This window comes from Fusarium graminearum, chromosome 2 (genome assembly GCF_000240135.3).
Source record: "Fusarium graminearum PH-1 chromosome 2, whole genome shotgun sequence".
Classification (NCBI taxonomy): Eukaryota; Fungi; Ascomycota; class Sordariomycetes; order Hypocreales; family Nectriaceae; genus Fusarium; species Fusarium graminearum.
Window position 1 is genome coordinate 5,178,505 of NC_026475.1, and position 15,071 is coordinate 5,193,575.

Below are 15,071 nucleotides of genomic sequence, written 5' to 3' on the forward strand. Positions count from 1 at the left end.
TTACGGCGCTTCCAGCCTGCCTTTTCCGTTTGAGTCGGTATGGGCTTTTCTTTCTTGGCCTTGAGCTTCCTAGGACGGCCTTTATTTATGCGACGGACCATACCCACAATGCACAGTTCAGCCAGTGAAGATAAAGCTTCAGATGATAACTTGTCTGTGGCATCCATTGCTGTTGGTCGAGGGTCCGGAAGGTCGTTTGGTGCAAAGTACCGATAGGGAAGTTATCCAGAACAGTCTTGAGAAGAAAGGCGAAGCCTGCAGCAGCTGTTGTGGAGATGGCAGCAAGTGGTAACCCGGAAACAAAGGCGAGCTTGGTGTTGCTGTGCCTGCTGCCGCTGTTGTGGGCAGAGACATGAGGCATGCACTGAAAGCAAAGGTGATGCCTGCTGCTGCTATTGTGGACACGGCTGCGAATAACACCGTAAGAAGGAAGTTGGGGCTTGCTATTGATGCTGCTGGTAATGATGATCGAAGAGAATTTGAGGGCAGAGTTGAACCTTGTCGCTATTGTCGGTAGAAATGTTGGAGAAACCTTGAAATCAAAGGCGAGCCTGCTGTCGCTATTAGGGCTATAGATCTGGGAGATGCCATGAGAGAAACAGCTAAAGTTGCCACTGTTATCCCAGATGGCGATGTAAGAAGGCTCCTGATAGCAAATGCAAGATTTGCTGGTCTGTGATGATGATGATACAAGAGGAGAGGATAAATATGACAACTGTAATCGCGGTCGTCATAAATGGAAATTTCAACATCTTGAGAGTAAAGGCGACTGATCTGTCGTACCTATCAGTAAATGAGAGTCTGAAACGTTTTAGAAAACCTACTGCCGACCGCTTGGTTTGTAAGAACCATAGCCTTAGTCAGGCGAAGCTGACACTAGTGTAGGTAGAGATGTGAAAGAGACCCTCGCAGCCAAAGTAAATCTGCGGCGACGATTTGCTTTTGCAGATGATTCTCTGCTGTGTCAAAGCATCAATTGCTTCCTTCAGTAGTGGGTTGATCTTGGCCTGGTCTCAGCTTGCCCTACCACTGCCGCTGCTGCTACTGTAGGAAGAGATGCAGGCGAGACCCTGAAAGTAAAGGCGAGCCTGCCACTGTTGCAGATGAAGATATGGGAAGGAGACCTTGAAAGCAAGGGCGAGCCTGCCGCCATTGTAGGTGAAGTTGTGAGAAGGAGATGCTGAAAGCAAGGGCGAGCCTGCCACCGCCACCGATGCTGTTGCCGGTATAGATGAAGCCGTAAGAAGAAGATGCTGAAAGCAAGGGCGAGCCTGCCGCCGATGTTGCGGATGTTGTAGGAAGAGATGCAAGAGAGACTCTGAAAGCAAGGGCGAGCCTGCCGCTGTCCTGGGTGAAGAGGTGGGAGCTTCCTTGAAAGTAGACCCAAAGCCTGTAGCTGCTTCCGTTCTTGTGGGTAGAAACATGAGAGAGATCCTGACGGCAAAAGGCGAGGTTGACTCTTGTTGTAATAGGATAGGGTAAAGTACCAAGCCGTACAGTCGAGGTGGTAGTGATACATGGGGCTGGAAACCATGTCTATAGTAATTAGTGAGTATGTCGCATGTAAAGACGATGGATTACTTACAAATAGTCTCGCTAAGAAGTGCTTTGATGGTTCTTGGGTGGCCTAGCTAGGCCTCGATTCCGTTCATTCTGTCAGCTCCCGGAGGAGCAATGAAAGCAAAGGCGAGCCTGCCCCAAAAAACCAAAAAAGGGGGGCAGACGCTCAAAAAACGAAAAAAAAGGAGGCAGGCGACCAAAAAAAAACAAAAAAAAGTCTAAGGGGAAGAAAGAAGAATCTTACGGCCTCGAAGGCCGCGACGCCTCTTGCGAGGAGGCGTGGTAGGAGGAGGAGAAGGAGGAGGAGGAGGAGCGGCGGAGGCGACGGCGGCGTCCCAGGCTTCATCGGTTACGGGCTCCCCCTTACCGCCGGGGAAGCCCCTGTCGAATTCCTCGATCTCGGCATTCGACATCCTCCCTCCTGGCAGCCCTGGTCCCGAAGGAGCCAGGAACTTTGCCAGGAGGGGCTTCAGGTGACCCAAGAAGGGCAAACGGGCGGGCATTCTCGATGGTAGCGGCAGCAGCGGCGGCGGCAGTGGTGGTGAAGGTGGTGGTGATGGTGGTGGTGAAGGCAGGATCAAAGACAAAAATACGACACGAATTGTGGGAGACATGGTAGGCAGTTACCGGCTTCGAGCTTCCAGAAGGAAGGAGTGTTGGAATTGTTCATTTGGGAAGGCGCATTGCAAGGCATGGCGATAGGAACCCAAACTGGGAAAGAGCCAGGACTGCGACACTGAGATTGTGTTTGTGGTATCAGAATGATGAAGTATAGTTCATAAACACTCTAAATTAATTCATGGTACCCATGAGTTACATCTAGATACTGAACGAGGAGTAACATCGATAGAAAATTGAGAGTGATGTTGTCCGTCTCCTGTCTACCACTTTCTGTTGAGCCGATGATCTGCCAGTCATGAGGGCATGGATTTGAAACCTCGATTCTCTCAGCAGAATGTAAACCACACTGAGTACAAGACATGGTCGCATGATACTTGGGGGAATTTCTGCGTATCTTGTCTCTAACATGGAGAAGTGGAAGTTCATGAAGCGACACGCGGTCAATCAAGTTATCTCAGAACCTGCATTGGACTATAATCATACTGCAGGTTGCCCACATCGAAGATGCATCTTCGAATTGGTACTGATGGGTAGCTGGAGACCTTTCTCAGATAGAATTTGCGGGCGGAAACATACCTACATGATGTTCAGCAATGATCATTGAGGCAGATGGCAGTGTTGTCTTTCAGCGTTGTAGCTAGCACAAGTGATTTATCGTTCTGATTAAGATGTAAGTGAATCACATAAATCTTTTTGATCATCTGATCCAATTCCAAACACCTTTCTCAGCATATTCGAGATCGAACGGCTTGGAGAGGCCTTCCTCTGTGACGGGAGTTCGAAACAGACAAGAAGATCTGGGCCGCCACCGTCGCCATCGCCGCCGCCATCGCCGCCGCCAACATCACAATCAGTGTTGTTGGCAATGCTTGCGGGCTTGTCGTTCTTCCAAAGTGATCGGGAGCCCGTAATGGATAAGACCTGGGCCGACGCCGCCATCACCTCTTCCTCCCTCCCACCGCGCCTTGTCAACGCTGTCACTGTCACCACTCCCACTGCTGAAGCTACTACTGACGATGCAGTCCCGCATGCCCCTTTGAGACACTTGGTACCCCTCCTGGGCTGATTCCTGGCCCCTTTGGATGTCGTATGAGGCTATCAAGAATGCTCCCGAAGGCCTCCAGTGACGGACAAGACTCGGGTGGCTCATGTCATCATCGTCAACGCTGCTGCTGCCGCAGTTAATCCTCCTTACAGGATTATTGTTCCCTCATGCTCTTAGATGGTGTTTTAGGTGTCCGCGTTCTTTCATCACTCTTTTCTCTTGGTTAGACTCGCCTTTGATTTCAATAACTCCCGGGAAGTTTAACCAACGAATGAAATTGAGGTCCAGCTAACCCATCTGAGAACTGACAAAGCACCTACTGAACGGGCTACTCGTAAGGTACTTTCGCTTTCGTAAACTTGATTTGATAAATGATGTAGAACTTGTCACATCAAAAGACCACTGCCTCCTCGAAATAGAAGATTGGCGATGAACAAAGCCCCTATCACAACAGCGTCATTCTTACACAACGTATCTCACTAGCCAGTAGTAGGATTTTGCCTTTGCTTCCAGGGTCTGCAGCAGACATGACGCAGCTAGGACAAGCGCAATGAGGCGGACTGTTACAAACAAGAGGCAGAGGGCCAAGACTGATGGGTTCGTGATTAAGAGACAGGGTGACGGTTTTATGCATTCTTTGTTGTCGATTTAAAGCCTTTTCTGCTGACACAAGTAACCTTCTATATTGCATAACGAATGCCTTCGAGAAAGGTCTTTGTACAACTACTTATTATGAGGTACACGTGATAAAGTAGCCTTTGTTAACAAATCATTATTCTACAGACACCTTGAGTGCCAGTACCTGTGTGTGCTGGTGAGTTGTCCTTCTTAATGAAAGAAACTGATGCTCCTGACCGTAGTATAACCAATGTTCAACGATAGCCAGTATCTGTATAAACCTCTGTAGCCTCAATAAAACTCAATATCTACAGCTTGGACTTGATTTTCTTTACGGCGTTCTCCATCTCACTACTGAACCGATACACGATATTGTCAAAACTGCTTTCAGGGAAGATATAGAGCCATTTAAGCTCATCGTCACCGCAAAATACTCCATGTTCTGCGTCTCCAGGTATCCAAACAAGGTTGCCCTTCGAGACCGAGTGTCTTACCCCTTCAACCTCTACTTCTCCGCTGCCTGAAAGAATGTAGTATATCTCTGCCTGCGTGTGCCGATGAAGTGCCAAGGAGCCGTTGCGAGGGCATGTCGCAATACCACTGGTGAACGAGTTGCTGATAGTTCCTGGTGCGGATAAGAGTGTATGCCATGTTGCGTTTCCCCTATCTTTCTCGATGAACGAGGATGACGTGTCTTTTGGCAGGGAAACGGTATCGATGATTAGCGGCTTTGTAAAGTTGACATATCGGCAGTGATCTAATTGGGGTTGAACGGGAGAAGATTGAGCAGAAATGAAACTATGGACTTGGAGATAAATACTTCCAAGGTAGTTATACAGTGAAGGAGAGGATGGGATCAAGACTTTATAGTTCTATTCTCAAGTTAAGAACTCGTGCTGAAGAGCATTCGCTCCTTGATATCTATCATTCACTCGGACAAAAGTGGAAACTCTACACGGCCCTAGCAACACAATCGGTAATAGATGACGATAGCCTGTATAGACTCCTGGACAACGGATACGCACTATCCAGTTGAGGGGTTCGTCCAATAAGCGTCAACCAAGTGGGATGCATCAAATAATAGACAGGATAGACTAAACTCAGAACTGGTATGAGGTAGCAACTCTTGCATTAAACCTTGATAACAGTACCTAGTCATTGATGTCTTGGCTCAAATCATAACCAGTCAGGTTACCAAGTAGCGGTCGATATCAACAGCATGTCCCATAAAACATTTGATCACATGTGCTGATCCCAGTATTGGAGGGCGCTGCAGAGCCACTTACTTGAATGTATATTTTAAAACAAAAGTGAACTTGGGTAATTTGATATTAAGTGAGAACGAAGGAATAAATAATAACTCTAGAGAACAAAAAGAGTAGGAACTTGGATTTGAGCTAGGAACCCGAACCTGTTCGCTTTAAAAATGATATGATTTGTATTTCCAAGTCTGATTGACCTTTTTCCAGGGGAATACTGTTCAGTTGGTAGGAGTTCATTCTTTCTGTTTGCCAATAAGCAATAGCCATACTAAAGTATTGCTGGAGAATATTAATGATATAATTCAGAAAGCCATTGTAGAATGTAAATTCTTTCTTGAAGAACAGTAGTTACCTCAGGCATGCCAAACTTCTCAGTAGCGTCAGGTTGTATTAGAACTTCTAATGTCTCTTTACTATACTTCCGGCATATCTTCTTATTTAGAGTACATTTTGGCTTCCCCTTCTTAGCCTTAGACTTCTTAGGATACCCTTAGGTGTTTATTAGGCTGTTTCTGTGCCATGGAGCTGAGCCCCGTCCCACTCACTTGCCATTCAGTCGTTGCTTGGGTGCCTTCGTGAGATGAGGGTCGTGCGACCTACCGTCCTAATGGCGCCGTGAAGCTCGAACGTATGAAGAACCTGAACTGAGAGTCTGGGATAGCCAACCGCGTCCCGTTCTTTTGTTCATCCATTTGTGTCTACCAAGCGAGTGCTATCGCTGCTGTGTTGCCGGCGCTTCCAAAATCTCGCTGATCGCGGTGAACTGTCTATGTGCAAAGGTACGGACATTTTGCGTCGGACCAAAGCATATCTGTTGCTACTTTGAGGGAGGGGGAGAGCTTGCGGGAAAAAGTTAACTGAGGAAGGTTTAGAATATTGTGGTAAAAGGCCCGAGATATTTCTGATAGACTTTAGTAATAAAGAATCCTGTGTAAGCACCCTCCACGAGCCAATAACAGGCTTGTCGCTGTCAACTACCCAATAATTGTGTCAGTGGCCTTGATGTTCCTTGTCCAATGGTTGCAGCTGGGGACTACCTTGGTAGCTTCATTGTTGACGACGACTGTTGTGACGGAGAATGCGCGATGTCACTGGGCATGCCAAAAACTTGAACTCAAGGAATCGTGTTCTATCAATCAGTAAAAAACACACCAGCGCTTAAAAAAACCTTCTCTTTTTTCTTTTCAATTTGTTCGATCATCTGAACTGTAAAACTATTAGGTTCCATTCTGCAGCTGTCGTACAGTGGCAGTGCGAATCAAGCTTTGGACACAGTGGTCAGTAAATAAAGAGGCCTTTCCCCCGCCCACCTACCCGCCCCTTCTTCTTCTCCTCTCTCATCGTGAGTTGGCTACAGGACAATGTCACTATGTGACAGGCACAAGAGGGTGCTCCCCTCCCAGCACCCCGCCAGCCACATCTGTGAAGCGGAAGACGGTTAGTTAGGGATCTTCCTGCTTCGGACAACTGAGTTGTTCTAGCCCGTTGTAGGGAACGAAGTAGCCATTGAGTGGGCTGTTCGCAGACCTTGGGTTTGTGAGACGGTGATGATAATCGACCCAAAGGGTCAGCAAATCTGAGTCTCCGGGGTACACGATGGGCAAAGACATGAGAGCGCCAGGAAGTCAGGGATGTACATGAAGAAAACAAACACAAAGTGACGCTAACAGGAATGAACAGAAAAACGCTGGAGTGGCTTTGCTTTCGCGAACAAAGAATACGTGGTACAATAGCATAGCAGCAATAGAAGCCACCACAACCAAAATCCCAATGAAAGAAATCTGAGTAAAATAGTAGCCATTTGGGTATTAGGTGCCACCGCACCGATCATGTTTGCGGAGATGGCGTCCCAGTGCTTCACACCATCAGTATCATTGAACAAAGAAAGCACCACACTGGGTGCTATCAGCTGCCATGACAACTTTCAGATCTTTACCGTTCTTGGAACGCCTTAGGAATGACAATAGAAAGACACGAACGGCTGTCCCGAGTCCTGAACCGAGGACGTTCAATGTGCTTGGCCGAGTCGGAAGCTTGGATATCAAGGCACAAGTATAATTACCTCGTTGCCTCTGCCATATTTCTCGATCCAACCCAAAAATCTCAACACCTCTCATTCAAGTCAAAGACACTCCCAATCATCACCCAATCATTGCTCAAGTACCTTGATTTGTATTTCACCATGAGTTGGAAAACACGACACCTCCATAACATCCACCGTTACGTGAAAGAGGTCAATGACAATGCATGGATCGTATACGACAATGCCATGATATCTCGGCACACTTCCAAACCATCCCAGCCCCACTGGGAGGATGGTGAAGGGGGCTTCTTCACCATGGACGAAGCTCCGAGCCCGAAACCGCCTACCCGGCCTCTCTCAGATTCCTGTCCCTTCACCGACATTCTCAAAGAGTCTTACTCAGGACTAGGGCTCTACAAGGTCGGCAACGCTCATCTTCACATCGTCCGGAACGTTGGGGCACAAGAGCATAACACCTTGAAGGCTGTGGCAGAGAGAAATTACAACTTCATGGTTCCTACCGAATACTGCCATGGGGTCTATGGTGACGGTCACCTATACTACATCGCCTACAGTATCCTACCCGGCAAGTCAATTGCTGAGATGTGGCCGAAAACCAAGGATGATGCCTTGAAGACGAAGTGGACACGTCAGATAGCAGATGCTTATTACGAACTTTCCAAGTGGCGCGGTGATCGTATCTGTGGCATCGATGGAGGCAACTTAAATGAACAATTTATCATCAATGGGAACTGGTGGGATACGAGCTTGTCCACGCCTGAAGCCCTCTTGAAGAACTTTAAAGATATTAACATGGACTGCTCCGAGATTGTTTTCGCCCACAACAAGATGATGCCCCTTGCATTCATGGTGGACGGAGATCAAGGACTGGTGGGAATATCCACATGGTATTCTGCTGGCTTTGTTCCCAAAGGCTGGATTCAAACTCTTCCACTTGGCAACTCCTTCACCGAGTCTGCTGGCGCGATTAGAGACACATGGACTGACTTCGAGTGCATGGACTGGTCCCGAAAGATTGACGATGGATTTGAAGAAAGGGGCCTCAACGGACACAGGTGGGAGTCGTGGGCAGACTGGCAGGCAAAGAGAGTCTTTACTGAGAGAAAATAGAAAGATGGCCATCAGCCGTCTGGCAGTAGACAAGGGTTAGAGGACCATAGACAGGACGACCCAAAGTTCTCTCTGGACGTCAGTCTTTCAGGCAAGGGCTGTTGACAGCAAATGGACATGAACGGGACGGGACGTTAGAGTCATCAGGGGGGTTTTTTGCCCGAAGGTTTTCCCCCCTAGGAGTCGGAATAAATTTTATATCTAGTTGACTGAATTCCATACTTTCAGGTCCTGTCTATAGTCACATGTTGGCAGACCGTTTGCTTAAGAAATACCGTCTCACATTCGCTCACCACGCCCGATTAATCCACACTCTGTTTCCGTAGCCATGAGGAGAGTTTATAGTAGAGAGACAATGGTTAGGAGATGACTGGTCTCGCGCTCAGTCACCTAGTTCCATTGACCCCCCCAAACGACAACAAATCCAGCATGTACCCCAGACATTCCTCGGTGAGCTCATTCGTCAACCCTGGGTGTTTTCCGAAGGATCCCCATTGTCATCTGATAATGTTAGTCTGCGTTACTCAAGTCGCTGTGGACACTTACGCTCTGAGGCTTCGAGTATCGCCTGGGCTTCTGGTAGGACCCGCCCACATTCGCCGCCGTCAAATGTTCCCTCGCAGATCAGTTTCCCCTTTTTGTTTTGGTACTGACACCTGGGGCAGTGGCCGAGCATGGGTGGTATGGAGTAATAGTGAGGTGGCTTCCTGTCCCCCTTCTTATACGGCATACTGAGCGTTGGTGATTCAAATATTGATAGAGAAACAAGATGAGGCGTGTCGTTTTTCTAAAGTTTCTGAGAATCCGAATGGAAGGTTTTGGAAGCAACTGAGCCAGTGTATATAAGGATCTTCCATGGCTTCTTGTAGTGTTGCGACTTGACTCAATGTTCTCATGTCTTTCAGGACTGTCAATGGAACAAAGCCTGGTGAAACATCTAGAGGCTGGCTCAAAGAACGAACAGCCCGACATGACAATAGATCCCCTCCAAAGTGAGAACGCTTCAATTCTATGATGAGATTCATTGTTCAAACCAGGAAGACTTTGTACTATTTTTACAGTTGTAGCCGGTTTGCACAAAATGGTTTATGGGGATGTATCATATGTGCGCACATTGTGGCACTCCTTCTACAAAGACTACGCTAGAATATTGGTTACTAGTTCAACAGGGGGTAATGAACCGCCTTTGGGCTTCTTTCAGTTGGTCACTTAATGCGGCGCACGCTGATGCTGGTGGAATGTCACAAGCATCCCTGCACTGCCGTCCAGGGTGGCCGACTACCAGTGTTAGGCCTGGAACCAACTGAATGCGCCCTGTAGTGTAAGTCACGGTGGGAACAAAGCACATGGTTCAGATTATCTGTAATTCAAGCCTTTACAAAGAGAAAGCTGAGCGGTAAGTCAGAGCAAAGCTGCGAGTGGGTAACAAGACAGCTCCTAGTGACATATCCCTGTCACTCACTGCCAGCTCAAAGGAGACTGTGTTCCAAGTTGAGATGACGATGAGAGTACTGCAAGACGGGAATATCCCACGTACCCTAACATGCGAACCGATGGCCATTCTGATATCGCATGCCCAAGTGTAGTTGCCCTGACCTCTGTATTTGACAAAGGATTCCGGGATTATCGCGGCTTGCCTTATCAACTGATAGTACATCTGTCTGACTAAGTTGCCCACTGTTTGGTTTAAGTGGACTAACCATAATCGACGACGTTATGCGTGTCAAGAGCAGTCGGTTATGTATAAATATCGTACGTTGATGGCATATATCTCGAGTGAATTCTCAAACTACATTGGGATGAAGAAGATGAGAAGAAAATCAGGATAGGCAGACGGGAGGAGATAGTTTTACTGTCCTCAATGAGTGCAGAGAAGGAAGGAGCGTGGGTGGGCGGCATGCGTCATGTGTAAGTGGAAGCACTGAAGACAAGAGATGGAATGATCAACAAAAAGGCGGTTAATCGTAGTGATAGCCTCGGGAAACATTGGGTAGTGTAGACCATGCAGTTCTATACGAAGCTGGTGTATTCCCGGTCCCGGTCCCGATCCCGATCCCGCTTCCCCTTTCCCATTCGTGATGATACTAAGCTGAGAGTGTGATCGGGCCAGTATGATTCGCATGCCGTTAAAGACAGACCCTTTCTGACAATGAATTACAGTGAGTGTCTGATGTATTTCCACTGTACCAGTTATCCCCTCGCTCAGATAAGCCACCAGTAGCATCACCCATGGAGTAGTTACTGAGTTTTGTCGAGGTAACGATCGTCGACAAAGTGCCCATCACCAGAAGACAAAGACATGATAGGCCACGCATTTATTACTTTGAGGAAAGTATTGTCTCAGATTAAAGGCACTGGCGACTATTGCAAGCAAGGACATAGCTTTACCACTGTCTGCCGTCCACAGGATAGAAATCAAGCACTATAAGATATCGAAAGATGACTTGACATTGACACGACCTACAAGAATACCGAAACATATCGCCAATACTATAACAGGCACGGGTTAGTACGGTAAACCGATCAACAATCCAGGGATAGCGTGAGATAAAGCAACAAACTGGTCCCGGACATCTAGTCAAGGACTCGAGGACAAGAGACTTACGACATCCAGCCTACCAAGGCATCAAGAGCCCAGTCCCAGTGACCATTCCAACGATAACAGCAACGGCAGGCGCAAGTCCATACATGATCGGTGAAGTAGAAGCTCCACTGCCATTCTCATCGGCCTTCTTGGTATCGTCTTTGTTATCATCATCACCGGAATCCTTTTTACCACCATCATCTCCGGTGCCAGTCTCGGTAGCTTCAATGTCCGAGGACTTGTAGATTAAAGGAACAGCAGGGAGTGTCCTGACGACAATCAACGACGACGTTAGGTCAGGGCTAGGTAGAATGCCCGTCAGCTTTTCCACTTGGTCGGACCATGTACCTGACGCAGAAACTGCTGAGAGAACCCCAGCGCTGCCTGATACAGGCTCTCCTTCCACCGTGTGGACAGTGACAACTGGATACTGAGGAGGATAATAGTCTCGAACACAGATTCCAGTGTGGTTGGACGATGAGAAATGTTCAATGTAAGTTGCGCAAATTCCCCATTCAATGCCATCCCACCCACTGCAAAACAAACATCAGCACGGTCAAGAAGGAGATAACAAGGAGAACAATACCTCGGACAACAAAAAGCAAGTGTCTCGGATGGCTCCAACACAGACAGCCAAACTTTATCTGGCTGAATGATTGATGGACCAGTGAATGTGCTGCTTGGTGCCTGAGTATTGGTGAAGGCGCCGCTCCTCAACTCAGAGCCTGTCTTATCTCCATGGCCAAGTACAGCGGCGGTAGTCCAGCCTTTGGGGCAATATATACCAGGAGAATGGTAGTTGAAGAAACCATATGCCCACGGATTGACAATCTTGTCCGCCAGAGTATCATAGGAGGAGCCGTCGGGTATGCAATCCTGTACTAAATTATGCTCACAGCTTGGAGCGCCATGGTAGGGACCTGTGACGTTCTCAATAGCGTAGATGAGGTGATCGGTTGTTGCTGTGGTACACGAGGGCGGGGGAGTGTAAGTTGTGGTAAGAGGACCAAAATTGGTGATGGCTATACCAAAGAATTCCGTTGCAGTAGGCATTTTAAACGAGACGATATCGGTCTTGTTCTTTGAAGTACCTGATTGAAATGCTGTAGGAACGCAGCACCCATAAGATGTTTATATAAGAAGGCACAGGATGCCAAGAAGGTTTTGTTAGTGAGTGTCTTGGTAGTCTTGTTATGTGTGGACGGGGCGGTCTTACGCGATTGGCATATTGGATTGAATTGAGGCTATGCACCAAAAATTACTGCTGGTATTTATCCCAGACTCAGCCGGTGATTTCTTCTCCAAGATTGGGGTACGGCACAGCAGCAGCATCGTGGTGCGACGAGACCACATGGCAAAGCATGCAAATTGCTTCATTGGCCAATTATCCATCTAGAAGAGGATGTATTAATTAGTGTATAGCATAAACAGTATGCGGAGGCCTCTCTGAACATTGTAGCTTTCCGTCTGACATTGTGTGTACCTATGAGGTGTCTCCAGCGTGCCCAGAATGCCAAGCCTCCTTTACCGCTCCCGATGACCTGTTGTTTCCAATCGGCGGGAAATAGAAATTACAAATGTGCAGGTATGGGACCATTGTTGTTGTTACGTGCTGCGCCATAACACGAGAAAGGTTGGTCTGTGAGTGGTATTGTGTTCCATGGCCCAACTCGTCTGCAGTACCAGTGTCGCGAAGCCGAGAGTTCTGATCTTCGTAGGCTGGATGGACGAACTAGCACTCCTGTCGACACTGAATGCCACTCTTGGTCTCAACATTATCTCACCCAGATACGGACCGAGGCGTTGACAGCATATGGAAAGGCGCCTCGATCTACTTGTTCCCAGACGGGCAGTGGCTCTCTGTGATTCCTCTGTGGCGTAGTATTGTTTGTTTATTGTCGATGAAGCATTGGGGGAAGAAAAATACCATAGTCGGCTCGCCACTCTTCCCACAAACTGACCCAAGTTGGAGCGAGAGCGTGTGAGGCACAGCGGTAACCGGCATGAAACAATCCGCTCCAGCTTTCCGGCAAGGTGATGGGATCCATGGGGTGCTGTGTGCTGGGTGCTCTCATATGGACGGCTTTGGACGAAGGCCCCTCGTTGTAAAGGAATACAGGATATTGCTCGCACCTCGTTGACTGACTGAGCTGGCACTGAAGAGTCTTGAGTAAAGGAGTTCGCAAATGTATGCGGAGTCGAGAAACCTGTTGATCCTAGAGGAGATGTGTCAGATGATCATTGTGGAATTCGTAAGTTGCAGTGCTTGTGACTTGCCGAATTTGACCGGAGCTGGAAGGCCTCATGTGAGGCTGGGGTGAATCCATGATTTGAGCGATCTATGCTCGTGGGTAGCAGAATCGTTGGCCTCCAAGGTTAAGTAACGCCTAAGCAGCATAAACTAGCCTATTAATTTCGTCGCTTGCGACTTCAACAGTCAGCCTTTCGGCTATCCTACTGCCATGGCAGCGAAATAGTCGCCCATGAAAAATGGCCGTTGAGCCGAGCAGAAGGTCGCTAGATTCGGATACAGGAGCTTCACTGTAGCTAGCCAGCTGAGATAGGCATGGTAACACTTTGACAAGTATGACAAATACCTCCCAAAGTAAGTGACAAAGCAAGGTGGATTCGCGGGCGTGGGTGTTGGGTTGCTTGCGAGAAATCGGAGTGACAATAAGAAAGGATTGTGGTTGCACAAATAGAAAGCAACAAGGTACCAACGACAACACACGACTTGGTTCTTTCTGGTTGATATCACATCTATCATCAGTTATATACAAGGTATGCTTGATGCAGATTGTGGTTTTCGTCTTGTACTTGCACTTGACTAGCTTTGACATATCACTTTACATTGGCATCAACGAAAAGGTCGATGTCAGAAAAGTCGTGGGTAGTTTCGACTGTATCCACACTGCAACTATCATATGCTGCAAGACCCATACTAGCGAGATTCTTATTCATCGTCCATGGACTTCTTGTCCTTGACCTGTCTTCATCAGCTTCCTAGTCTAGCCGACGAGAAAGATGGCCCTTAGTACCCCATGGAAACCGACCACTCCGACAGCTCAGACTACCAGGAGTAGATGAAACATAGGGACTTGCGTCAGTCTGACAAACCAGCTTCTCACCCCCTGGGTGGGTGTGAGAGGCGTTTGCCACCAAGGCGCGACCATCTGTGTGATCCGCTAACTGTCGATAAGATGTTAGAACAAATTCCTTTTGACTGAAATGGAAGTATCCTCCTTACCTTGAAGCTACCATTGCAAAACCGAGTAGTAAATCATGTCGACAGCGGTACGATCACCCGGATGCTCAGTAGCATACAACTTGATCTTGGACTTCACCTCGACTATCGGGTCGATAAAGGAAGAGGAAGGGGGATTTCCCAAGTTATCTCTCGCCTATCCCACACGACCGACATTCGTCAAGGTATATAATTGATAAATGCTTGTCAGCTTGAGTTGTTTCCTGTGAGAATGGGATAAGACTTACCAAGCATATCGGGAACGCAAGGCTGGGCACTAATGACCACTCTGAGGGTGGCTTTCAACCTGTACAGAGTCAGCAGAGTTCAAGTCTAGGAGGCATGGCTTCATACATGTATTGCGGTCATCGGTGCACAGGACTTCTTTGAGCCTTCTGGGCTCAAATCTCTCTGTAAATTCTTGTTAGTGAAGAGTCACTTGAGTGACGAGAAGGAAGACCTACCAAACTTTAGCGATGCGTGACGGTGAGCTAGTGTAGCTCAAATCTCGCTACAGAATCTTAGTGAAGTGTCCCTAGTCAACTAACAAAGAGAAGGACCTACCAAAGTTGAACAACTCGTGAGGGTGAGCCATTGTAGCTCAGATCTTGCTGCGAGGACCGATAAGAGACGTACTGCTTGGGCAAGGAGGAGAGTAGGGCCTACCGAGCTTGTCTAGACGGCAAAAGTAGCGTGAACACTGCCACACCGAATCACGCTACAAAGAAGATGCATGTATGTGTGGAGGTGGAGGAAGCTCTTGGGGCAGCTGTAGAGTCAGCTACAACGATGACGAGGGCAGGGCGCCATGATTTACCTTGGTTGTGGGAGGTGCATAGATACCTGCCCCGAAGTCCAGTGGACATCAGAGGCAGGTAGGTATGACAGACCCCAGTAGAGGTGAGAGATTTGGATTTTGGAGAAGGTAAAGGATGTTGTGAAGAAGAGAGAAGCTAGGAGGAGGGTGAATTGTGGGAGGGGGT

General features: G+C 47.9%; 6 protein-coding genes across 6 annotated transcripts; 1 reads left to right on the plus strand and 5 right to left on the minus strand.

The window, feature by feature from the left end:
* Nucleotides 1–1,778: 1,778 nt before the first annotated feature.
* Nucleotides 1,779–2,174, minus strand: FGSG_04080 (uncharacterized protein; the record flags this gene model as incomplete). The annotated part of the gene is made up of 1 exon (XM_011323258.1): nucleotides 1,779–2,174. The coding sequence occupies one exon, from the start codon at nucleotides 2,172–2,174 to the stop codon at nucleotides 1,779–1,781; it is 396 nt and encodes a 131-aa protein (XP_011321560.1).
* Nucleotides 2,175–3,031: 857 nt separating this feature from the next.
* On the minus strand, nucleotides 3,032–3,331 carry FGSG_12310 (uncharacterized protein; the record flags this gene model as incomplete). The annotated part of the gene is made up of 1 exon (XM_011323259.1): nucleotides 3,032–3,331. One exon carries the CDS (start codon nucleotides 3,329–3,331, stop codon nucleotides 3,032–3,034), a length of 300 nt encoding a protein of 99 aa, XP_011321561.1.
* An 821-nt stretch (nucleotides 3,332–4,152) lies between these two features.
* Nucleotides 4,153–5,658, minus strand: FGSG_12311 (uncharacterized protein; the record flags this gene model as incomplete). The annotated part of the gene is made up of 6 exons (XM_011323260.1): nucleotides 4,153–4,642; nucleotides 4,870–4,995; nucleotides 5,131–5,206; nucleotides 5,256–5,385; nucleotides 5,459–5,595; nucleotides 5,652–5,658. 6 exons carry the CDS (start codon nucleotides 5,656–5,658, stop codon nucleotides 4,153–4,155), a joined length of 966 nt encoding a protein of 321 aa, XP_011321562.1.
* Nucleotides 5,659–7,375: 1,717 nt separating this feature from the next.
* FGSG_04079 (uncharacterized protein) lies at nucleotides 7,376–8,260 on the plus strand (the record flags this gene model as incomplete). The annotated part of the gene is made up of 1 exon (XM_011323261.1): nucleotides 7,376–8,260. One exon carries the CDS (start codon nucleotides 7,376–7,378, stop codon nucleotides 8,258–8,260), a length of 885 nt encoding a protein of 294 aa, XP_011321563.1.
* Nucleotides 8,261–10,720: 2,460 nt separating this feature from the next.
* On the minus strand, nucleotides 10,721–11,897 carry FGSG_04078 (uncharacterized protein; the record flags this gene model as incomplete). Its single annotated transcript, XM_011323262.1, has 4 exons — nucleotides 10,721–10,750; nucleotides 10,866–10,875; nucleotides 10,949–11,377; nucleotides 11,431–11,897. The coding sequence occupies 4 exons, from the start codon at nucleotides 11,895–11,897 to the stop codon at nucleotides 10,721–10,723; spliced, it is 936 nt and encodes a 311-aa protein (XP_011321564.1).
* Nucleotides 11,898–13,797: 1,900 nt separating this feature from the next.
* On the minus strand, nucleotides 13,798–14,683 carry FGSG_12312 (uncharacterized protein; the record flags this gene model as incomplete). The annotated part of the gene is made up of 6 exons (XM_011323263.1): nucleotides 13,798–13,830; nucleotides 13,962–14,033; nucleotides 14,114–14,193; nucleotides 14,337–14,395; nucleotides 14,528–14,548; nucleotides 14,637–14,683. 6 exons carry the CDS (start codon nucleotides 14,681–14,683, stop codon nucleotides 13,798–13,800), a joined length of 312 nt encoding a protein of 103 aa, XP_011321565.1.
* Between the last annotated feature and the right edge of the window lie 388 nt (nucleotides 14,684–15,071).